General features: G+C 40.1%; 1 protein-coding gene across 1 annotated transcript; it reads right to left on the bottom strand.

Moving 5' to 3' along the window:
* Positions 1 to 914: 914 nt before the first annotated feature.
* On the bottom strand, positions 915 to 24912 carry DNAJC8 (DnaJ heat shock protein family (Hsp40) member C8). Its single transcript, XM_033115559.1, has 9 exons — positions 24804 to 24912; positions 22073 to 22174; positions 14143 to 14199; positions 10519 to 10585; positions 9905 to 9999; positions 8277 to 8348; positions 4751 to 4842; positions 3701 to 3776; positions 915 to 1734 (listed from the first exon to the last, which is right to left on the bottom strand). Exons 1-9 carry the CDS (start codon positions 24879 to 24881, stop codon positions 1612 to 1614), a joined length of 762 nt encoding a protein of 253 aa, XP_032971450.1. The 5' UTR covers positions 24882 to 24912; the 3' UTR covers positions 915 to 1611.
* Positions 24913 to 25864: the final 952 nt, after the last annotated feature.

The following is a 25864-nucleotide window of genomic DNA, read 5'->3' on the forward strand; positions in this document are numbered from 1 at the left end:
ATGGGATTCACCACTTTATTCCTAAACCAGCGTATTTGTTGAATGTGCCAACTAATTGCTGGCACAACCTCCTTGAGGGCAAAGACAGGGCCTGGCCATCACGAGCTTGCAGACAGCTGAAGTGGGACCGCCACATGACCTCTAAGGAAGAGAGGTGGGTGTCACTTTGCCTGGCTAGAAGACATAGCTGCTGCTCCTGGCACAGGAGTCTGCATGACCTCGGGACACACAGCAGCACTCTGCAGGGCGACAAAACAGTTCCCTCTCTCTGCGTTGGTCCAGTTTTAAGTAGAGCCACCCGAAGCCACCCCTGGGCTCTAATTCATCTGTAGTTTGGATACGCTCAGCTGCAATTGGAAGGACAGTAAGACACCCAAGCTTCTGTCCCCTCCCCTAAGGAAGCAAATCAAAGTTGCAGTACCTCTTGGCACTACAAGACATTGTGCCTTGTGATTATTGTTCCTCTTTACTCATCTATAAAACACTTAAAAAGTCTAGTTTCAAGTCACCCAATTTCTCCTATCTTCACATTTTAAGTGTCATCTTTCTATTTCTCATCTTACGTCCCTCCCCAGGGCTGATCCTGTCTCTCATGGCCAGCAGGACATTTGAATATATAAGATAAGCTGTGTCCTTTCAAACATCAATTCATTTAAAACTCAAAATAATCAGTATCTTCATTTAACACACAAATCATATTGGCAACACCAAGCACTGTGGAGCTAGCTACCTTCTATGTGCCATGGCTACTGCTCCGTAAAAACGTCCAGAGTAACCAATACTCCCAGTTCATAGATACACAAAGTTTAGCAAATACATGGTAGGGAGCCAGAACTCCAAAGAATTTCAGGGCTGGGCCAAGCCAGGCAAGGGACCCACCTTGGAACAATACCTGAAGAAGACAAAATCAAATGTTAGGGTATAAAAATTTATTACACATACAGAATATTACCACTAATGAATGCAGACAGGCTAGGACACAGGGTACTACTGGATGGAGGACGGCTAGCTCTTTGGAAAGTGAATAGGTTTGGGTGGCTCGGAGCTTCATGCCACGCAGACTGGTCAGTCAGATGGAAGAGCACATGCCAAACGCCACGGGGAGTCGGGGCATGGAGCGACTGCTCTGTGCCTTCCCTGTCTGATGTGGGGCTTCAAAGGATGCCACACCCAGAAGCAAGACACTGAAGCAAAGGGGCTTCCGAAGGTGGCCCAGGCTTGTCTCTGAAGTCAAGGCAACACCATTTTAAGCAATATGTTTAATTGGGTGATTTCCACAAACTATACACGAAGTTTCTAACCATCACAAGTCAGTGAAGTACAAAACATTAAGTTACAGGCTGAGGGAAGAGAAGGCAGCACCAATGGTGGCATCTTCCAATCCTGTTGGCCTGGGGGTAGGGGGTGGGGGAAGGTTTCTTTTTGAACCGAGCCCCTTATTTCAATGTACAAAAGAATTACTCTGATTGATATTAAATCGTATTGAAAACAAAATGGACTAAAAAGCAAATACTACTCTATGTTGGGGTGGAAATGGGAGGAAAGAATGAGTCCTTCAAAGCAGGAGGGGAGACAGCTGGGGGAAGGTTCTGTGGTTGTGACCCCAGGCGGTCACTCGCGCTGCTCCATCTTTACTTTTGGTGGTCTCAGGAAGGTCCGATTTTTCTTTTCTTTTTTCCCCTTTGTGTTTGCTTGGAAGTTTCGCCAGCTGTCTACACGACCATCTCGACTTTCCTAATCACAAAAGAGGTCTGCAGTGAGAAAACCACCATGTTTTCCCGTGTATAATGCACACTTTTTTGCCCAAATTGTGAGGGAAAAATAAGAAAGCGCATTATACATGGGTAGTACTAATTCCGTATCTATATAAATGTTTTTAATTCTTTTATTTATGCTTATGAGTTAAAAGTGTAGCTCTAGAAATCAATAACGATATCCATATGCAAAATAATACCCTGGAATACGATAATAGGTTTTGTTGAACTTGCAACGATGAAGAATTCTTGGCCTTCTATGATGGGTAAATATTGTAAATTTGTTACGGGTACATAAAATGTCTTGTACCTTGTATCTCTGTTCTTGTGTTTTATAATTATTTGTTACATAAAATGTCTTGTACCATAATATGTTAAAAAATAAATGCTAAAATTCCTTTAAAATACAAAAAACAAGTAACTAAATGTAAACAAATAAAAATTTGAATTAAAAAATTAAAATGAGGGGTGGCCGGTGAGCTCAGTTGGTTAGAGCGCGGTGCTCTTAACAAGATTGCCGGTTCGATCCCCACATGGGCCACTGTGAGCTACGCCCTCCACAACTAGATTGAAACAACTACCTGACTTGGAGCTGATGGGTCCTGGAAAAACACAAATAAATAAAAGTTTAAAAAAAAAATTAAAACGAAAGCTTTTTTTTCCTGGGAATTTGGTCCAAAAAACGTGGGTGTGCATGATACACGGGAGCACCTTATACATGGCAAAATACGGTAGTTAATGAGAGACAGGGCCAGAAGGTGCTCTGCCATCCCCCTGTAGCCCAGCTCAGCCCTCAGGAATAATCCAAGAGTAGAGCAGAGCAGAGCTTTCTGCCCATGTCCATGGGCCCAGGAAAGTGTCATACCACCCCTGGCAGAAGCCAGCCACAGGTGGGAAGAAGAGGACAACATGAGTAATACTCATCACACGGAGGCCACCATTTGCTGGGGACTTCTGGGCTAGACATTTAGCATATGCTATTTCTAAACCTCACAAAAAGCTGCCTGCGGTGTGCATAGTGCCACCAGCATTTCACAAATGACAACACCAAGCTCAGAGCGGTTGAGTCATTTTCTCAAAGCTATACAGCTGGCTGGTGGTACAGCCACTCTTTCCACTGCACCTTTCCTTCTTCTGACCAAAACGTGGGTGGAGGCTCCAAGCCAGCACAATGCCTAGCCAGCTGTGCTGAGGGGACCACTAGGATCTCTTCCTCCTTATCAAGGGGCCTATTCATTCTCTCTTTTCATACATGCAGGAGACAGAAACAAAGGCATCAACTCTGCTTAGCCAATCCCTACTGAGACCTAAATGTAGAAGACCAAATGTTGCTCAATTCAGACTACTAGTTAAGTACCTGAAGGATGTAACTAGAGTGTTAAAAAGAAGTCAAGTTCAAAAGCCGTAAATTTCTCTGCAGACAGGACACCGGGGTCACAAGAAGCTCTGTTTGTTTGTTTGTTTCTTTTTTTTGGGGGGGGAGTTAAACAATATTTCTTTTATTTATTAGTCATTTGTAATCTCTCGAGCCAGTCTGGTCTCAGATCCACTTTCAGAAATCCCTGAGTCTTCTAAGAGCTGGAAGTAGGGGTGGAGAAGGAAGCTCAGTTTCTACTGAGACCTCTAAGTAGGACACAACTCCATATTCACTTCCTAAATTAAATGTGCAAACCACTCTTCTTGAGCCCACTCAGCAGCTGTGCCTACCACAGTCTCTAAACCACCCACCACTCAGGGGTCCTCACTGCCCTCGACAAGGCTACAGAGCTTACACGTGGCTGAGCCAGGACAGACTCATGCTCCAAAGCTTCCGCTCTTCCCCACATGTCCCGTCCCATTGCCATGTCTACCCCAGTCAGTCCTGGGAATGCCCTGAGAACCATGGTTCTATGCTGGGAAGTTTTCTTACTCTGGAATAAGAATCCCTGGCCACCGTGGAAATTTACCTCAAAGTTTTTCTGCCACTCCCTTTCCCGTTTGGCTTTTTCTTGAGCTTCAATCTCTTCTTCCCTTTGTCGCTTCCTAGGGGGAAAACCAGACCATAGTATTTATATGATACTTAAGAGATCGTGTTAACCATGTAAGTTAAGGCAGCTCCCCACAGAAGCAAGCATATAAAGGAAATCAGTTCCCTAGGGTTCTCCAAAGATGACTGTCTAGAAAGGGCTCAAAGTACTTTCATGAATGTCTTATTCTAAAACATGCAGATGAGACTGTGAGCAGGGCTGTGGGGCAAGAGATAAATTCCCCTGTTACACAGACAGACAGATAAGATCATCAAAGCCCGGCCAACACTAATGGAAGGTTCTGGGCTCAGCCACTGACAAAGCTACCTCGAGAACCTAGGCCACCTTACTTCAGTAGAATCACTATTCAACAGCAGAGGTTCTAACGCGAGAGGAACTCTGCACAAAACCCTATCCCAGAAACTAAAAAAATAAAAAATTGGAAAAAAAGTAATAAAACTTACGGTTTAAAAAAAAAAAAAAAAAAACCCTATCCTAAAATAAGGACATTTCACATAATCTCAACGAGCAAAATTTCATTATTGCTAAACACCAATCAACAACACAAAATACATAAACTAAATTAACCTCCAGATTTCTGATGAGCCAGGGAAACCGTACTTTAGAACAATAAACACTGATTACACTGTACATGTGACACACTCACCAAAGCAACAGCCACTAGTCACAGACAAGGTTTTGGCCTCAGTAACAATGGCCTCAATAACTGCCTATTTTACTCCAGGAAATCAGGAAGAAAACACACAGCACTTGTGATTATAAACTCCCAAAGGACAGGTCTATTCAGTACTTCCCAAAAGTCAGAATTTTGTAGCCTGGTAATTCAAAAGTTTGGCTGTTTCAGATAACTATTTTAGACAAGTCTCTTAAAATACATACTACATAATACCTTTATTGGGAAAATCCTCAAAGAGCAATGTTGGTTAATCCAGGTAGTTAGAAATGGTTTAAATGAATATGCTGATATACCTTTCATGCATCTCTTTGGCTTCTCTCTCCTTCCTTTTAATTTCCAGCTCAGCAAAGAGTTTCATGGTCTGTTTGTATACTGCTTGTTTGAACTATAAAAAAATTAAGAACAAAACTGTTTGTTTGTTTCTGTTTGGTTTATTTTGTTATTTAGATTCCACATATAAGTGAAATCACATTGCATCTTTCTCGTACACTCCACTTAGCACAATACCTTCCAGGTCCATCCATGCCCCCCACAGATGGCAAGAACCTATGGCCAAGCAACATTCTTTTGTATATATGGACAACCTTCTCTTTATCCATTCATCCATCAACAGACACCCAGGCTGCCTCCACATCTTGGCCATTGTAAACAATGCTGCGATGAGCATACGGATGCACACGTTCCCTGCGGGTAAATATTCAGAAGTAGGATTACTGGGTCCCTCTTTGTCTCCTGAGATAGTTTTTGTTTTAATGTCTATTTTGTCTGGTATATATACTGCTACCACAGCTTTTTTTGTTTGTTTGTTTCCATTTTCATGAAATATCTTTTTCCATCCCTTTGTTTTCTGTCTCTGTGTGTCTTTCCATCTGGAGCTGCTTGTAGGCAGCACATGTAAGGGTTTTATTTTCTTATCCATTCAGCCCTATGTCTTTATTTATTTATTTATTTGTTTGTTTTAAGTGTGTTTTTCCAGGACCCATCAGCTCCAAGTCAAGCAGTTGTTTCAATCTAGTTGTGGAGGGAGCATTAAGTAAATATTTTTCCAGCAACTTGAATCAAGTACTTTTGATGGAGCCCAAGACAAAAGCAGATTAGAACCCAGCAAGGACAAAAGATTCTTCAAAGAGAACCACTTAAAGATGTTCTCCTAGGAGATAAGTAACCATCTGCCTGTAAGATCTGCCTGCCACTTTCACCACACAGATGATACATAGGAAACTTGCTCTAGGAAAAGGCACCGATAAAGAAAAAAATTCTCACAACTATTCGAGATTTTGGAGGGCCCTTTCCTCCAAAGACCTTCCAAAAATACCTTTCATTCTTTCTTCTCACAAATATTTTACAATTACTCTGAGCTAGGCACCGAACAAAGTGCTTCACTGAGATATGAAGTTGCTATCAAGCAGACCAGTCCTAGAGGTCTAAGGACTGTGGCAAGGGTACTGGTTGTCCTCCCAATCTCACCTCATTCTCTGTTCTCCCTCCATCTAAAATCCCTTATCTTGGGGCGGCCGGAGGGCTCAGTTGGTTAGAGTGCCAGCTCTGAACAACAGGGCTGCCAGTTCGATTCCCACATGGGCCAGTGGGCTGCACCCTCTACTACTGGATTGAAGACAACGAGCTGCAGCTGAGCTACCGGAGGGGCAGCCGATGGCTCAGTTGGTTAGAGCGCGAGCTCTCAACAACAAGGTTGCCGGTTCAGTTCCCATATGGGATGGTGGGCTGTGCCCCCTGCAACTAAGATTGAAAACGGCGACTGGACTTAGAGCTGAGCCGCGCCCTCCACAACTAGATTGAAAGACAAACACTTGGAGCTGATGGGCCCTGGAGAAACATACTGTTCCCCAACATTCCCCAATAAAAAAATTTATTTAAAAAAATAATAAAATAAAATAAAATCCCTATCTTAAGGTGCAGGGCCACCCAACATAAAAGCCTCTGTTTCCTAGGCTTCCTTGTAGCTAGGTGTGGCCATGTAACTTAAGCTTCAGCCAATGGGGTATTAGAAAAGGTAATGTAGCAACTTCCTGGAATGTTCTTAGAAGAAGCAGACTTATTCCTTCTTGCCCCATTCCTCTATTCTGGACTGTGAGGATGGGGGCAACGTCCTTGTTGGCAGAGTCACAGGAAGGAGGAGACTGAGTCCTGGGATGACACGTGGTCCAGGGCTGCTCTCCCAACGCCTTCTTCTTCCCAAAGAAAACAAATTGCTAGCTTGTTCAAACCATCATCATTTTGGGTCTCAGTTGTATGCAGCTGAATTTATATTCCAACTGACACACTGACAGAAATAGATAACACATTAGGTAGAAAACAGAACTCTATCTTTAAAACTTTTCCCCCAAATATAAAGTATTTAAATATACAAAGAAATATAGGAAATAACCCATCATCCAGATTTCATAGGGCCTGTATCCTAAAATCAGAGACACTGGAGCAAAGACTGACGCGTTAAGAAAAAAGTAAAGGAGTCCCAAAATTTCTCATTTCTTTTAATACTGTTATCCTGTTAGCCATCACTCAATGAAAGCAATGCTGACAAACCCCAGTGCCTAATAAGGACAAATATTAGAGGACTAAAAGCGTCTTTAATGAATATTTTACTATCTTTAAAAGCTCTAAACTGTCCTGGATGAACAGTTACTGATGATTTTTAATTTTTTATGTTTTTCTGCTTTTTCCAAATTTCCTGTCATTAGCATGTGTGTTCCTTTATAATCAGAAAAAAAAAGACAACTAAAAAGTTAGGATTCTTAACAACTTAGAAGAACCAAGGAGTATGTGTAAAAGGGTCTTCAGAAAAGACCAGAACAGAAAATTAAAGGGAAGGGAAAATAAGACTGAGAAGAAAAAAACTAAAATACTGGAATAGAGTAAACCCAAAGCAGGTGGACAACATGTAGACAACATGGCCTAACAGTTCACAAGAAATGTTACCACATAGAAGATGGAACCAGATGCTGTTAGCAAAACCACTGAAGCAAGAGGAGTTGCAAGGAAGTTTCCCTAGCAAGACAGCCTTTCCTCCATAAATATTCCAAGGCAAAGCAGGTATGTGGGTAAGTTTCACTGTGACCTAAATTGAGGCAAGACTAAGATGACTTTAAATTTTACAGGCTAGGGAGGCAATCCGACACAAATATTTAAGTAGAATCTTGGTCTTCATCAATCTCCACTGAACAACCCATTGGATGCGCCATGCTCTCCGTATCTCTGTAAGTTATTACCCGGAGCACAGAGAACTCCTGGCCAGTACACAGCCAGTTAAGAGTCATTCGTGGTTCCTCCCAAAGCTGCCTGTGCCAGTTGCAATGACCCGTGTACTTACGTGATATAAATATCACAGAAATTGATGGATGTGGTTATAAAACTAAATGTTTGTTGCTTCTTTTAAAACTAAGTAGAATGCTTTAGAAAGATTCAATAAACTTGAGACCCTAAAAATAACTGCTGGGAAAGACTAGAAAAAAATCATAAATATCTAGGATTTTCCTCTTGGTTTGTTTCACCAATACCTAAGTTTTTAATGTACATCAAAAGAAAGTATAGAAACTATGGATAATGTTTCATGTGATTCATAAAATCAAGTCAACTACAAACTCCAATCAGCCGACACACTCAAAGAAAAGGCCAAGCCCTATGTCAAACAAAAGGTGAATTTTTTAAAAGGGTGAATGAACGTACATTTAATACTTAAAGTTAAAATAAAATGTTCATAGCACATATGCATCATTCTTTGGGCTTCCCTCTCTTTAATCCACCAATCAGTGAGCCCAAGCCCACAAGATGAGGTGGCTTTTCCCATATTTAACTCACCAGCTCTGGGTCATCCTCCTCCACATTGGTAGGTTTGCCTTCCTTCTTTAATTGCTTTTTTCGCTCTTTCACCTAAAAAGAATTTTTTTTCATCAAACAATGAGCACTCATACTTTGAGAACATTGTTAAGCTGCACACATGATGTGCACTTTTCTATGGGTGTAACAAAAGTCTGCACTGAAAAAGATGAGCCTCTCCCCTCCCCACCAAAACAGCAATGCAATCACGGAAAACTATGCGCCTGGGTTCCTTTTCTAACCTCATGTAAAATCCAATTTACCTGGAAGCATGAAAGGGGGCCGTGAGGGAGCGGTCCCCAACTTATCAAATCCTAGGCCAGATCCAAAGAGCCTTTGATAAATTCAACACATAACCCATTTATTTTTCACAGCTTGTAGTTACATGTTTATAGCAAAGAAAATACACTTGTCAAGTTTTAGAAGAAGCTACAGAATATTTTAAGTATTGTTTTCCTGGCATTTCTACAACTGCATTCTTGATCATTTTCACTGTGAAACCCCTTTAACCCAATAATTTTCATATAGTGTTAACTATTTTTATCACTTTGGCAACCACCGAGATCCAAAAAAATTAAATACACCCATTCACACAAGTAGGACACTACTCCATTAAACAATCGTTCAGGGTGTTACACCAGCATAAGCCACGTGTGTTCCAAGCTCTTGAAGGTCCCACTGCCACCTTGTGGTGAGAAAGACCAAGGATGGCTCCTTTACATGCAAAACACAGAGGAAGGGTAACTATAACTATCACCAATCATTCCAGGTCAAATTGTCAGGTACTTTTCTGATTTTTACTAGAATGGGCCTACAGGTACCATTTCCAACACATGACCAGCAGGACATAGCTATGATATAGCTATGGCCATCTGTCGCCTCTTTTTACTCATTTTCCTCATCTAAATCAGACTCATTATTATTACTGGTTATAAAGTTCTGTTTCAGATTTCAAAGCTTTTCAAAGAGAAAGTCACATCCATATTCACTCAGCTCTTATAAATGGCCTCAAGATTCTTGCCCCAGCAAGTAAAAAGTTAAAACGAAGACCTTTCTTACTTCAAGCAAGCCACTTATCATTTCCCACCACTCAGATTTAGGTAATGCAAAAAAAATAATACCAGCTCTAACTGAATTTATTTCAATTGAGTCCTTCCCTCTTATTAATACAGACATGTAGGTTCCTCCGATTTTTTTAAAAAATTTACTCATATCCCCTTGCCAGCCTATCTCAAGCCCATGTTCCAACCCCTTCACAGACAAGCATAAAAATTAAGGGTCAAGTGTCACCATGGCTATTCCCCTTTTCCACGCTCGTGAAGGGGTAATATGAATGTAAAGAGAGGACAAGAAAAGCCCTCTCTCCACAACACAGGACTGGTAAGGAAAGAGGTCGGAGCAGTGTCCTGGCCACTCCTCATCCTGAGCTCCAGGGGTGAATTATAGCTTTTGGCACACACTATTCACGACCACCACAGCAAAATGGTGGAGACCACATAAACAGTCACAGTTACGCCAGGAGGCATTGCTATGTCAACATTTACCCTCCTACAAGGTGCCCACAGCTTGCTAATACTTCCTATAAACACAGCAGCACTATAAATACTTACAGTGTGTTCCACGTATTCTTTTCCTGCCTGAATTACATCCAGGGCCCTCTTCTTTTGTTCCTGATCCAGTAGCAACTTGTAAGCTTTGTCCACAGCTAATGCAAAACATTGAAATTAACTGTTTCTGCAAACACCCTCTGCAAGTCTGAACTATACTCAGGCAGTGTAAATGGACTTGTGTTGTCTAAAAGCATTCCCTACTTTGTTCAATTATTTTACTGTTGTTAAACTAATTAAAAACACACAACTATAGCAATGACTTTCCTTGAGAGCCTTGGAGAAAATTAAATATACACTCAAGGCTAAATACACCACATCTAAATTTAATTCAGTGACAAAATACTGCCAATTATATTTTATGTTCAAAGAAAAAAAATGATCCTATGCAAAAACAGTCTTTGTTGGCACATAAAAGTTTTAACAAAGCAAAGTTAAGGTCTATTTTTTAAACAGCAACATTTTGCTTTGGAATGACAACCGTTCTACTGAACACCACAGCTTCTTCGTGACCAGAAGGCAGAACTATAACATTCTTTTCTTGATCCAGGACAAGGAACAGTTAGTCCCTAATATTGACAATATATTTATTCAGAAGCAGGTAAATTTACAAATACCTTCAAAAGCCTTTTGTGCTCTGTCAGCATCATCTTGATTTTTGTCAGGATGCACCAATATGGATAACTATAATAAGAGAAAAGGTTAGGTTTGTCAATAAAAGGAACATTTACTCTTTGCCTGCACTCCTTACAGCCTAAAGTTCTAAGGTATTATGGCAAAAAAGACTTAGCCAGAAGCATATTTTAAAAATTAATATCATAAAATGCTCAGAAATACTGGTTTTAAACAAAATTCAAGCACCAAAAGGTAAATGCACAACTGGGAAACATTTAGAGTTTTAAGCACAAAGTTGAGAATAAATGTAAGCCTGACATTATGAAAATGTGATGATCTGGAGGAGAGAGGGACACTGAAAAAGTACTGAGTACCTTATTCTGAGCACTAAGGAAGATAAAACAGGTATGAGACATCGTCTCTTTCCTAAAAGAAATTCTAACATAAAGCCATGGTTCTCAGTTCGGCTGTGTTCCAGTCCTGTGAAGTTTCTACTTTCCACCCTTAGAACTTCTGAATCAGTCTCTGGCACTCTGTACTTGTTAAACCTCTACTAGACTAGAAATCAGATGATAGTAAGGAATTAGTGTTAATTTTGTTAGGTGTGACAGGCAGTTATACAAAAAATATATTTTTGTTTGGGGGTGGGAATTCATGCTTAAGTATTTAGGGGTAAAATATCATAGTGTCTATAATTTACTTTTCAACAATTTAGCCAAAAATATACAGTTAATGAAGTGAACTGTTCCATATAGATGGTGAGTATATGGGTGCTCATTGCTCTATTATTTCTTTTTAAAGTACATATAATTAAACATTTTTTATATTAAAATAAAACACGAAAAGCGCCACAGGTGATTCTCTGAGACACCTAGAGTTAAGAGCCACTGACCTATTGTCATCAACAGACAGAAACCAACTAGTTGGAACAGAGGGGCAATGTTGGGGGATGATAATAAGTAGGAATCTAATGCCAAATCCTGCATTACTGGAGACAGAATCCTAGGGTCTAATTCCAACTTCAATCACCTACCAGCTGTGAGACCTTGAGCAATTCACTTAACCTATCTCCGCCTCAGCTTCCTCCTCTGTAAGGTGGACAATACTAGATACCTACATCTCACTGGGTTATTTTAAGGATGAGATGAAATAACGCACGTAAAGAGCTTAGCATAGTGTCTAACACACACTGACAATAGTTAGCATACAGAGAGGACATACTACATGCCAAGACCTATTCTAAGTGCTCGATGTGTATTACTCCATTTAAATTCTTCTAACAACCCCACAGGGTAGACACCATTATTACGTGCATTTCACAATTGAGGTACCGTATTTTGCCGTGTATAATATACACATTTTTTGCTCAATTTGTGAGGGAAAAATAATAAGGATGCACATTATACATGGGTAGTAGTAATTCCATATCTATATAAATGTTTTTAATTCTTTTATTTATGCTTATGAGTTAAAAGTATAACTTTGGAAATCAATAATGATATCTGTATGCAAAATAATACCCTGGAAAACAATAATCGGTTTTGTTGAACTTATGAAGAACTTGTAATGAGAACTTGCAACGACGAGTTCTTGTCCTTCTATGATGCATAAATATCGTAAATTTGTTACCGGTACATAAAATTTCTTATACCTAGAATCTGTTCTTGTGTTTTGTAATTATTTATTACGTAAAATTTCTTGTACCATAATATGTTAAAAACTAAATGCTAAAATTCCTTTATAATGCAAAAAAACAAGTACCTGATTGTAAACAAATAAAATTTGAATTAAAAAATTAAAACAAAAGATTGTTTTCCCTGAAAGTTTGGGCCAAAAACATGGGTGCGCATTATACATGGGAGCGCATTATCCCCAGAAAAATACAGTAACAGGCACAGAAAGGCTGAAAGTAATTTCCCCAAGTTCAAAAAGCTTGTAAGAGGTACATCCAAGACTAAACTCAAGTCATACAGCTCCAGGTCATATTAACTATTAGGTCATATTAATGACTAAATAAGAATTCTTATTGAGTTCTTTGCGTAGCTCCATAAAAAGTTGTTTTGACTATGGATTTCTCTGCTTGATTATTAAATTGGGAAAGACTGCTAATACATTACATTACATTAGGAAACCTGAGATTCCAACAAAAGGGAAAAAAGCTGGGTTCTGCAAGTGCAGAGGAGAACTCAGAAAGAAAAAACACTATAAAGTTATATAATGGGAAATGATTGAGTAGGCAAAGACAAAAAACATCTTGGCTTAAATGCAGATCATACAACGATTATGAGTCAGCAATGTGGGGGCAATTACTGTACTGAAGAAGTTAGCTTAACATTGGATATCAACAGGTACGCCATGTAGAGCTGAGAATAATATTCAGCTCTGGTCAAGCCCTTTTAAATATGTATTATAGTACATAAGAGATACTACAAAGTTGGAGAAAGTACAAAAAAAGACATGAAATATACAGAAAATCCAATTTGTAAAGACAGGTTACAGCGAGTCTGATTGTTCACCTCACAGAAGGAAACGCTGGGGGGTTACTCAGCTGTCAAAACTGGAAGGGTCTTTAAAAAGGCTACTATATGGGGGTGGCCTGTTAGCTCAGTTGGTTAGAGCGTGGTGCTAATAACACCAAGGTTGCCGGTCTGATCCCCACATGGGCCACTGTGAGCTGTGCCCTCCTTTAAAAAAAAAAAAAAAAAAAAAAAAGGGCTACTCTAAAACTTTGTAGCTCGAGTTACTAAACATTAGAATGAAAAAGAATCAGAGGTTGTAGATCTCCTTTCCTGGAGAATTTCCAGAAAGTACTCCTCATATTAAACCAATTATCTCTTGGATAGTCATTTAAGTTTACAAAAGATAAAATTATTGAAGAATACGGTCTTAAAAATAAAATAAAGTAACTGTTATAAATCATTTAACATGTTCTCTCCTGAAAGCCAGGGGATTTACTAAGTATAACTCCATGTAAGCTCTACTATTTATTTACCTTGTATTTCTCCCTCTTAAAGAACTGGAGAGATTCTATTTGGATATAAAATTCATTCTACTCAGAGGTAAGCTATGGTAATTGAATTAATATTTTATGTCACTATGAGGGTTTTATCTAAGAGTTATAGCCTTCCATTTAAAAAAAAACAAAAAAGTTTATATTTTGGCACAAAAATCTTAATAGCAAGTCCTAAGAGAATCACCATGTGCTTGCATTTTCAAAAGATTCCAACTTCGAGGTGGACGGGTGGCTCAGTTGGTTAGAGCGCGAGCTCTGGGCAACGGGGCTGTCGGTTCAATTCTCACACGGGCCAGCGAGCTGCACCCTCCGCAATTAGAATGAAGTCAATGAGCTGCCGCTCAGCTCCTGGGTGGCCAGATGGCTCAGTTGGTTGGAGCGTGAGCTCTCAGCCACAAAGTTGCCGGTTCGACTCCCGCAAGGGATGGTGGACTGCGCCCCTTGCAACTAACAGCAGCAACTGGACCTGGAGCTGAGGTGCGCCCTCCACAACTAAGATTGAAAGGACAACAACTTGACTTGGAAAACTCCTGGAAGTACACACTGTTCCCCAATAAAATCTTAAAAAAAAAAAGATTCCAACTTTATCCATTACAGGGAAATAGTAACATACCTGCCGAAACCTCTTTTTTATTTCTTCATCTGTCACTTCAGGATCTATCTGAAGAACCTGAAAGAATCAAAATCAAAACTAAAAGAGATTAAAAGAATTTATAAATTTAAGAGATACCCAATAATTATACATATTATAATCAACACCTAGAATAGCCCTCATTATTCTAGTGCAATGCCTGGCACACAGTTCTAAAAAAACGCTCAAGAAATATAAAGGAGCAAATCAATAATAAAATAGTAGCTATACTATTTTAGGGTTCTCAATTAATACAGTAGTTACTTTTAGTCCATCAGAAAAACAATAATTTACCTCATACCCAGAGACATGGTTCCAGACCAAGACGAAATGTTGCATTTCTCCTTCAGTCGTTAAGAAAAGTGCCCACTCCCTGACCTTTTCTTATCTTTGCAAATGTGGAGAAAGCAAAGAACCCTATAGGGAAAAAGTTAGGCTGGCTACTTGATTTTCACCTCAATCCAGAAATGTCCACTTGGCTCTACTTTACATGGACCAATGGTTCTCAGCCTAGAGTGAACACCAGAATCAATGCCTGGAAACCTGATCAATGCCTAGGGCATTCTGATTCCAAATGGCAGAGACATCTGTATTTTTTTGAGTAATGCTGTCTTAAAAAAATAAATTTAATCATTCTTCTCCAAGCCTGGGTGTCCTGGTGTTAACATTCCTCATCAAAGATTCTAACCTCATCACCACAAACACATACATTCATTCAAACATTTATATAGTAGCTACTACCTGCTGAACACACTGCTATTTACTGAAAATAAATAGGAAAATAAATATTTTTTAATTACCATATAATAAGTACTTTTTTAGGAAGGGAAAGTTGTAAGATATACAATTAAAGCAGATGATTTCACAGTGTAGGACTCAACACAGCACCTATTATATTTACTTGGTATTCAGGCCAGAGGAAAGGGCAGAGAAGAGGTTGAGAAGGGTTTGTGAAAAATTCAGAAATAGTGATGGAATGAGAACTGAGTCTGGGTGCTGAACACAGAATGAAATATGTAGATGACGTATTATAAAATTGTATATTTGAAACCTATGTAATTTTATTAACCATTGTCACCTCAATAAATTTTAATTTTAAAAAATGTTACAAAAATCCTAAAAAAAAAAAAAAAAAAGAAAGAACAGAAACTCAGAAGAGCAGGGCCCCACCTCAGTGCAACTACATCCAAAATCATCACTTTAGTAAGATCCCTAAGTGCTCTGAATCACATTAAAAGTTTGAGGGGCCGGCATGGTGGCTCAGGTGGTTGGAGAACTGTGCTCCTAATGCCGAGGTCACCGGTTCCATTTCCACATGGGCCAGTGAGCTGCGCCCTCTACAGCTAAGATTGTGAACAATGGCTCTCCCTGGAACTGGGCTACCGTGAGCGGCCGGAGGTTGGCGTGGTTGGCGTGGCTGCCGTGGGCTGCAGCGGGCTGCTGTGCCGCCATGGGCTACTGTGTTGCCATGGGCTACTATGTGTTGCCATGAGCGGCCGGTGGCCAGCGTGAGTGGCCGGCAGCTGTCGAGAGCTGCCATGAGCTCCTGTGAGTGGCCAACAAACGACCGCCGACCGACTGCCTTAGCGGGGGAGCGCAAGGCTCATAATATCGCCGTGGGCCAGGGAGCTGTGTCCTACACAACTACACTGAGAAACAACAGCTTGAACATGAGAAACAACAGCTTGAACCGGAGTGGGGGGGAGGCAAAGAAATGGGAGAGGGGAATAAAAAGTTTGAGAAGCACTGATAAGAAATGATGATGGAGGTTAGAAATAAGTGCCTTCAGAGTTAGAAGAACTGAGGATCAGTTATTCAGGGGGGCAAAGAGAAAAAAATGAAAATGAATGCTGAAATGAAAAATACATACCAGAGAAATTAAAACTGAAAAGTAATCTTCCAAGTTTAGTCAGGTGCTTAGAGGGTCTTAGAAAAACCTGGCAGCATGGTAATGTCAAGATTTATGCAAGCTTTCAAAACGTTCAAACAGCCCACCTATAGCAACAGAGTTAGGGGTTGGCAATGAAGCTGAATCACCACTGCATTTAATAGACGCTAAGGTTATAACGAGAGCATACCCATTCCTAAATGCTAGGCATACAAATTGGGGGTGAGAAAAACTTTAAAACAAAGCATTTTCACGTCAGCGTGCCCCCTCATACCTTCCCAAGGGAGAAAGGACTTGGGAAAAAGTCACTCAAGAGAAAGAATGCAGCCATGTAAGATTTATAGATCAAGGGAGATAACTGTACATACACAAATATTCAGAGGAGAGCCTTACTTTACCTTGATTCTGGGGAAAAGGGATGTATTAGAGCAAATCAAAGTCCAACACACCCCAGGTGTCCAAAATGAATGAGACAAGATGGAAAACCTCCCACTTTCACACACACACACACACACACACACACACAATCCTCAAATAAAGCTAGCCTAGAACTAATGATGCTAAATATAATTCATAAACCTTGACTGGGTTCCAAGTTAAAAAAAACTAAAATAGCTATAATTGAGATTTTGGGGGGACAACTGGGGCCATTTGCATGTGGACTCTACGCTGGATGACGTTATTGAATCAATGTTGTTTTGCCTAGAAGTGGGAATGGTGTTGCGGTTACGTGGAAATGTGTCTTTGTTTTCAGGAGCTGCATGCTAAAGTATTTAGGCATCACAATGTCTGCAGTTTACTTTCAGATGATTTGGCAAAAAGTGTATGTATACATACATAAATACACACACACGTTATTTTTCCAAGAGTTATATCACATGTACACTGAAACTGGCAACAAATATTTACTGAGTGCCTTCAAAGCTAATCCAACTCCTTTTCTATCTTTAAGAGTCGGAGATGGCCATGGAACACAGTGAAACAGTGAAGACAATGGGCGTCTTCAAACCTGCAGCCCAAACCTCCTTGAAGCCAGCTTTATACGCCGAGTACCAACTTTTAGGGCACCTAGGATTGTTAGATACCGTGCTCACTATTGTTTTCATGATATTTAAGGTCCAGCAGGGAAGGAATAAAAAAGTAACAAGTAATTACAAAAATGATTAATGCCATTGTACCAATATGGCTCTAAGGAAGCCCACAGGATGTTCAGATTCTTGGAAGGTTTTTCCAAAATTGCTACTGTGCCTCAGGCTTTGGGGATACTGCAGTGGAAAACCCACAGCCTTGGAACACAAAGAGTTAATTAGTCATTACACAGCAACAAAAATTTATGTAAGTTCCCAAACTCAAATAAACTATAATAGTCTCCTTTGGGATCTTCTGCTTAAACGAGGAATCCAGTCTTATGTCACACCTGAATTCTCTAACATGCTAATAATGTACAAGTTCCAGAGTCCTGTGAGATAAATACCTTTTTTCCAAGGTACTGAACAAGATGAACAAAAAATAAAAGTCTGTGGTACTTCCTGCTGAGGCCGTAAAGTCAAATCAAAAGAAAGAACACGAAAAGGGCAGGGCAGGGGCACAGGTTCATCTACACTTATGAAGGAAGAGGGGGAGGGCCCCTAACCTAGAATCATCATAGAATGTGTAAGAAAGATATCACATAACGGCTGAAGGTTTGGAAATGTGTCCAAATAGACAGCTGTAGAAATGGCAGGCAGGAAAAAAAAAAGCACCCTGGAAATGGATTCCAGTAATAAGAGCCCTCAGATTCCCACTCTAATTTCTCCCTTTTCTACCTGCCGCTCAGTAAGGTGGCGTACAGAAAGACTGCACACATTGCAACTTATAGCTGAGATGAGAGCTATTACTGCATTACTTCTCCTTACTAGAAAAGGACCTCTGTAGAAAAATTCAACTCATTTGGATGTCTCAATAGTTGTTCCATGAAAAACAGGAGTCACTGATTTCCTAAATTGCTTAGGAATACCTAATTCTGACTTAGAGTCAAAAGCAACTTTATAAGATGATACCCACCCTTTAAAGTGGCCAGCACATTTGTATGAAATAGAAGAGACAAAAGCTGTAATGGACTGTCCGAGTCCTGCCCACTCAGACACAATCTCACACCTTCTGAGTGTGCCAATCTCACCATATCTTTACACATCAAATACTTTCTATCGTCAGGACAGGAGCTATGCGGCAGTGAGTCCCACTTCCAGAACCACAGTAATTGGTAGGGCCTCGTCTTCATACTGGTCCCAACTATCTGTCACTTCTCGTCAATCAGATCTCCACAGAAACACTACCTTAAATAAATGGCTAAGTTATATGATTACTTAGCCCCTTTTTATGCTCAATTTATTTAAAACTATGGCTAAAAAAATAGAAACATACCACCAAATTCTTTATTACTGCTCAAACAAGTTATCTCCCCCTATGTCTTCCCCAAAATCATATCGAAAGTACTCTTTCCGCTTTTCATCTTCCCCTTCTCTTTCTGAGCAATGCAATCCAAATACATTCCATGGAGCCCAGCAAAGTGGACATCTACTCCCCGTGGCGGGTGAAGATGGCCCAGAACAGAGTATCACAGCCGATCTGGAATGAAGAGAAGACAGTGACCACTGGGAGTGGTGGCTAGTCACACAGTGCCGGAGCCCAAACTGGGTGAGAAGAGCATCCACATGGAAGGGTAGCCCAACATGGAGTGCCAAAAGTGGGTTAAGGAGGGCATCCTGGCACAGAGTGTTAGACAGGCAACCTGGCATAGGTGTTAGAACCTAAGCAGGGTGAGACTGTCAACATGGGACGGTAGCCCAGTGCAGGGTGTGAGAGTCCAAGAGGAATGAGGAAGGCATCCCCATTGGAAGCACAGCCCAACATGGGGTGTTTGAAACCAAGCAGGGGAAGGAGAGTGTCCATAAGGACACAGGGTACAGGGTACAGGAGCCCAAGCAAGGCTATCTCCACAAAAGAGTGGCCTAGCACAGAGTATGGAAGCTTTTGCATGGTAAGGTGGGTGCCCATGCAGGTGGGCATCCAATGTAAGAGGGCAGCCCAATGCAAGGTGTCGGAGCCCTAGCAGGGTATAGAGAGTATTTGTGTGAAGTATAGCTGGCAGAGAGTTGAAAGCTGAGCTGAGCGAAGAAGGCCTCCATGCAGAGGGGTGTGGAATAAAGCCCAAGTAAGATGAAGAGAGTGTTCACAGAGAAAGGCAGCCTGACACAGGGTGCCAAAGCCAGAGCAGGGTAGGAAGGGCGCCTGCCTGGTGGGGAGGATGCTGGAGCCCAAGCGGAATGAAAAAAGCCCCCTGGGGGAGGGAGGGCAGGTGCAAGTAACCAGAGCCAGGTGAGGAGCACACCCACAGAGAAAGGTGACCCGGCAGGGGAGTTTTGAGCTCAGGTGTGGAGAGAAGGGTTTTTACAGTGAGGCAGCCTGGTGTTGGTGTCAGAGTAAAGTGGGGGTCAGGGCATTCACATGAGGGAAGGAATGACAATGCGAAATCAGTTGCATATAGGAGGCTCAATTAAGTAAATTTCTTGGGGCGACCGGTTGGCTCAGTTGGTTAGAGCGCAGAGCTCATAACACCACAAGGTTGCCGGTTCGATTCCCACATGGGCCAGTGAGCTGTGCCCTCCACAACTATACTGAAAACAATGACTTGACTTAGAGCTGATGGGTCCTGGAAAAACACACTGTTCCCCAATATTCCCCAATAAAAAATTTAAAAAAAAAGAGTGAATTTCTCACTAGAGAAGGGAGCAATGAAGATGGAAAGGAAAAAAAAACTAGAATAAACCCTGTGGTGTTAAAATTGGATGTCAATATGAGTGTATATGTACACACACAGACACAGACAGTCTTCCCCCACCCTCCCTTAGCTCTATCTACCAACAGAATCTGGAAGTAGTGACATCGCAATAGCAATGAGTACACCTAGTACCCAAATATTGATTTTAAATACCATTCTTCACTAAAAGGAACCAGAGCTCCTCAGTGAAATAATTGATTCCAGGCTGGGTCAGGTAAAGTACCAGAGGCCCGAGTAATCAAAGAATGATGAAGACATCAAAAAGATAGGAGCTGTCTTGAAAGGTAAGCTACTGGCCAAATTTGGGACAATTTGAGCATCTAAATATAACCCACTGAATAAATTAGGAAACCCCAATTCCATACTGACAAATAAATGAATAAATTGAAACTTTGATAAAGACAGGATATTTACAGTCATAAAGTACCTCCCCATAAAATACTTAACTAATTACAAAAGGGAAAAAAAGTAACTTCATGAACAAGCCTAGCAGGCACCTCTTTAAAAATGATCAAGTTAACATCATTAGTAATGGGATACATCAAAATCATGTACCACTTCATAGATTGCAAAGAGAAGAATGCAGCGTCACTTCTGTGAGATTCCTGCCAACATTGCATAAAGCAATTCTAACATGAAGAATCATCAGATAAACACAAGTTGAGAGATATGCTGTAAAATAAATGGCCTACAATGTTCAAAAATGTCAAGATCATGAAAGTCAAGGAACGAGTGAGGAACTAACTGTTCCAGATTAAAGAAGACTAAAGAGACATGACAACTAAATGTAACAGGAGATTCTGGATTGTATCCTTTTGTTATATAGGTCATTATCAAAACAAGCGACTTTGAATGGGATCTGAGGATTAGCAACAATGTATCAATGTTTATTTCCTGATTTTGATGGTTATATGGTAGTTCAGTAGGAGAATAATATTTGTAGGAAAAACACAAAGTATTTCAGGGTGATGGGGCATCATATTGACAACTTGGTCTCAAGTAGTTCAAGAAAGTCTTCTAGTACACTTGCAATCTTTCTGCAAATCTGAGATTATTTTAAAATGAAAAACATTCTTGAAAAATTATTCTTCAAAAAACAGAAACAATGAATGAATCTTGAAAATATTATGCTAAGTAAAATAAGCCAGATACAAAAGAATAAATATTATATGATTCCACTTATATGAGCTACCTAGCACAGGCAAATTCGTAATAGACAGAAAGCAGAACAGAGGTTACCAGGGCCTAAGGGAATGGGGAGTTGTAATTTAATGGGTTTGGAGTTTCCATTTGGAATGATGAATAAGTTCTGGACATGCATAGTGGTGATGGTTGGACAATATTGTGAATGTACTTAATGTCACCGAATTCTATACCTACAACTGGATAAAATGGTTAACTATATGTTATATATATTTTACCACAATAAAAACAGGTTTTTCTACAAGTGCTCAGTAACTGTTATTTTTATAAGATGTAACAATATTTATTTCAAATTACTTATAATTGTGAACAATTAGAAGCTAGTTTAAATATCCTACAATAAAGGAATTGTTTAAATAACAATTATAGAGGCTTTAAAAAATGTAAAAAATATTTTATGCAACAATGTAGCATTTAAAATAGCATGAAGTATATGATCCTTCTTATTTTTAAATAAAACTTTTAAATAAAACAGTTTGAGTGTAAACAGTTAAGAGTGGTTATTTCTCATAGGTCAGATTATACATGATTATCCTTACTTTCTTTACATTCCAAATTTTACTAAGAAATATGACTTACTTTTATAATCAGGAAAAGTTTAAAGTTATAAAGCTAAGAAAGCACAAAAAGTATATTTGCTTATCTATAATTTTGTGATCACTTTTTGGTTGTTGGTTTCTTCACTTTTTTTTATTGTGATGAAACAGAAAAGATTTAACAAGTAAATTAAATATAAGATCCTAAATTTATCAAGGCCAGCTATCTCTTCACATCTGAAAATAAATCCGCATATATTTAGGTTGCTAAAAGATGGAGAATATTTGATAGGGCAAATATCATCTCACTTTCCATAACATCCTACCTCTCCAGCTCTGCTCACAATAAGACCACCCAAGTTCAATTTCAGCTACAATACAAATTAGGTGTGTGTTCTGATGTAAGTCTGCTGTAACTATACAAAGCTCCCCATCACGAAGCCACAGCAACATAACACTGCTCACCTCAAATGGGTTCAAATTGAAGTAGGAGGAACCAGGACGGGTCAGTCTTTCAATTTGATTTTTGGAAGTTAGAACTGAGTCTCTCTTCTCTATTTGTTTTACCTAAAATAAAGGGGATAAAAACTTTATTAGTAAAGCTCAAAAATAAATTCTGGGAGCCGGCCTGGTGGCTCAGGCGGTTAGAACTCCATGCGCCTAACTTCGAAGGCTGCCGGTTCGATTCCCACATGGGCCAGTGGGCTCTCAACCACAAGGTTGCCGGTTCAACTCCTTGAGTCCCGCAAGGGATGGCGGGCTGAGCCCCTGCAACTAGAAAACGGCAACTGGACCTGGAGCTGAGCTGCATCCTCCACAACTAAGACTGAAAGGACAACAACTTGACTTGGAAAAAAGGCCTGGAAGTATACACTGTTCCCCAATAAAGTCCTGTTCCTCTTCCCCAATAAAATCTTTAAAAAAATAAAAAAATAAAAATAAATTCTGAATTGTCATCTTAACAAGTTACTCACTGACATGCTCAGCAATGTCAGTGTGTCTGTGTGCAAGCTATTTTGCTAACCACTTTGAGGAATAATTACAACAGCTACCATTTACTGAATTTTAATGTAAAAACTTTACACATATTTATTCCTCTCAACAATCCGACATAGTAAATACTATTATTATCCCCATTTCACAGGTAAGAAAACTGAGACTTAGAGAGGTTAATTGACTTGTTCCCAATTACCCAACTTGTAAACCAGAATTTTAACCCAAACAGTTTGATTCTAGTGCAGGCATGAAGAGGATTCAAAAATAAATATTAAGTCACAGCCACCACCTTCAAAGAACTTCCACTCTAATGATGGAAGACGTACTTGTTCATACTTAATTTACGTTTTTTTAAGGAAAAAAATACAGTTACACTGAAATATATACTAAAAGCAACATTAACAAAGTACATGGGAGAGAGCAAATAACTCTGCCTAACTCTAAGAGAAAAATTCCTGACCTGAAGACAATGCTAAGGACAACAGGCACCGGATAGGTAGTCCCAGGAAAACATTCTTGGTGCCACTGTCAGAGTTAGAATGCTAACTGGAATGAAAGTCTGGTATGTTATTTAACATCTTTATCCTTCTGGCCAAATGAGTTTGGGAAGAATTTCAGTAACATAAAAAGTCATTCCTTCTCAGCATCTTCCCCCTTCACTCTTGTAAATGGCGTGCCACTCCCTGCCCCACCCCTATACTTTCTATCTTCTTTCCCAGACTTATTTTTCCTCATAACACTTAAATCACTACTTGACATTATATTGTACATCTTTTTATTGTTTATCCTTCTCTATAGAAGGCAAGCTCTATGCAATAAAGATAGGATTTTTTCTCTGTTGTTCATTACCATATCTCCAGTACCTAAACAGTACACTAGTAGATGTCAGGTGCTCAATAAACATTGGTTGAAGAGTCCTCCTTTAGGGACTTTCTCTCAACCAATTCAAACAAACCAGGATTCCTTTTAATTTAATTTAATTTATTTATTTTTTTAACTAAGAGTTGGTAAGTGAATCAAGTTCCACTGTACTTGCTGAGTAGTCCTTAGAGGTCAATAAACTTTGGTACCAGTGCATCAACACTTTCAAGAGAATTAAGCATTTCAAAAGGACAGACTATTAGCAAAAGGATGTGCTAATTTCAATTTTTAAGTTTAATGCTTTGGAGAAACTACTATGTAACAAGCACTATTACAAACACCAGAGATAAAAGATGAACATGATGTAGTGCTTCACTTTGAGTAGCTCACAGCCTGGCGGGGAACAACTTCATTCCTCAAATCCATGCCAACTTAAAGAGCTCCATCTTCAGCCTTAAGTCTTAGAAAGATGCTTCTGCTTATGAAACCCTTTCTTATACATTAACTCCATTAACCCTCATAAAAACTCGTTTTAATATTAACTCTCGTTTTACAGACGTGGAAACTGAAGATCTGCAACATCAATGCCTTGAAAGAATTCAATCACGGTCAAGTTAACTGCCTTACACCAATCCAATGTGGGGTCCCCTGACTCCAAATGGCATGCTTTCCTTTCATTTATTCATTTATTAATGTATTCAACAAATATTTACTGAGTAACCACTATGTAGTAGCCGCTGGAAATGCGATCGTTAAAAGAAGCTCAGACCAAACTTACTCCCTTCCTAACACGATATACCAAGCTGTTCCTGCTGTAAGACCCAGAACAAATTATTTCACCTACCTAAACCTCAGGTTTGTCATCTGTAAGATGGAGATAATGCCTACCTGGCATGATGCATAGTGTCTGGCATTCGTGAATGGCAGAAATAACCACTAATACAACTCATTACAGAGGACTAAATAGAAACTACTTCCGTTTAAAATAAAAACGGGGGCCAAGACAGTTAAGTGGCCCCCAGGAAGGCCAGCCTCTGCTAGCCCCCGACTCATCGGACTTGGGGAACTCTCCGCGCACCCAGGTACTTCGTTAGCCACAGTCGTCGTCTACCCGCAGACGTCGGACCCGGGCCCCTTTTTCGTTGCCCAGGGGATCCCCCAGGAGCTATCAGGGAGACACACACACACACACACACACACCCAGCCCCCCGCGGTCCCAAAGGCCAGACTGGAGGAGCCGCCCAACGGTCCAGGCCAGGAGGACCACTGCCTTCGCCCGCTGGGAGAATAGGCCCAGGCGGGGTCGCCCCGGTGCCACTACTCCTCACTCGTGGTTCACCTCACTGTAGAAGGTCATAAATGCCTCTTCTGTACTGCCTCCGCCACCCGAAGCCCCACTCTCTCCCGGAGCCGCCATTTCCCCGGCCCAGCCACCATGTGACACTCCTGCGCAGGCGCTGTCTCACAAGATTCTTACAGGCCCGCCTCTCTAGCCCCGCCTCCTTCCTTGTGACCCTTAAAGGGCTCCCAGCCCAGCCAGGTACCTCTAATCTAAGCACTCTTTTTAAAATTGAGGTGAAATACACATGACATATAATTAACTATTATAAAGTGAACAATTCAGTGGCCTTTGGTATATTCACAATGTTGTGCCACCACCATCTCTATCTAGTTCCAAAACATTTTCATTAATCCAAAAGGATATCTTGCACCAATTAAGCAGTTCTTCACACCCCCTTCCCCTACTTCTCAACCCCTAACAACCAATCTGTGTTCTGCCTCTATGGATACACCTATTCTGGACATTTCATATAAATGTAATCATACATAATATGTGACATTTTGTGTCTGCCTTCTTTCACTTAGCATAATATTTTCAAGGTTCATTTAAGGTATTGCATATATCACGACTTTGTCACTTTTTATGGGTGAATAATATTCCACTGTTCTGTATGTATAGACCACAATTTGTTTATTCATTCATTAGTTGATAGACATTTCTGTTGTTTCCCTCTTTTGGCTATTGTGATAATAGTGGTGTTATGAACGTGCAAGTATTTGTTTGAGTACGATGCGTTTTCAATTTTAGGGGGTATACAACAAATACCTGAAGTGAAATTGTTGAGTCATATGGGAATTCTATATTTAACTTTTTGAGCAACTGCCAAGCTGTTTTCCACAGCAGCTGAACCATTTTACAGTCTCACCAGCAATGTACGAGGGTTATAATTTCTCCATATCCTCACCAACACTTATTATTTTCCATTTTTTTAATTACAGCCATCTTAGTGCCTAGGTCGATTTTTTGCACAATAAGACTCTCCACTAGTTGCTCAGCTTAGGACATAATCAAGAAACAGCACTACCTGAGAACTAGAAACAGAGCTTCTGCAACTGAAA

This window comes from Rhinolophus ferrumequinum, chromosome 9 (genome assembly GCF_004115265.2).
Source record: "Rhinolophus ferrumequinum isolate MPI-CBG mRhiFer1 chromosome 9, mRhiFer1_v1.p, whole genome shotgun sequence".
In the NCBI taxonomy this organism is placed as follows: Eukaryota; Metazoa; Chordata; class Mammalia; order Chiroptera; family Rhinolophidae; genus Rhinolophus; species Rhinolophus ferrumequinum.

Excerpts from the sequence above, each read along its gene's own strand:
- DNAJC8 (XM_033115559.1), bottom strand. The coding sequence starts at position 24,881 with ATGGCGGCTCCGGGAGAGAGTGGGGCTTCGGGTGGCGGAGGCAGTACA. Across the intron at positions 10,000-10,518 it reads AGCACAAAAGGCTTTTGAAG|CTGTGGACAAAGCTTACAAG; the intron begins GTATTTGTAAAT and ends GTTTTGCATTAG. Across the intron at positions 4,843-8,276 it reads AGGAGGATGACCCAGAGCTG|TTCAAACAAGCAGTATACAA; the intron begins GTGAGTTAAATA and ends ATTTTTTTATAG.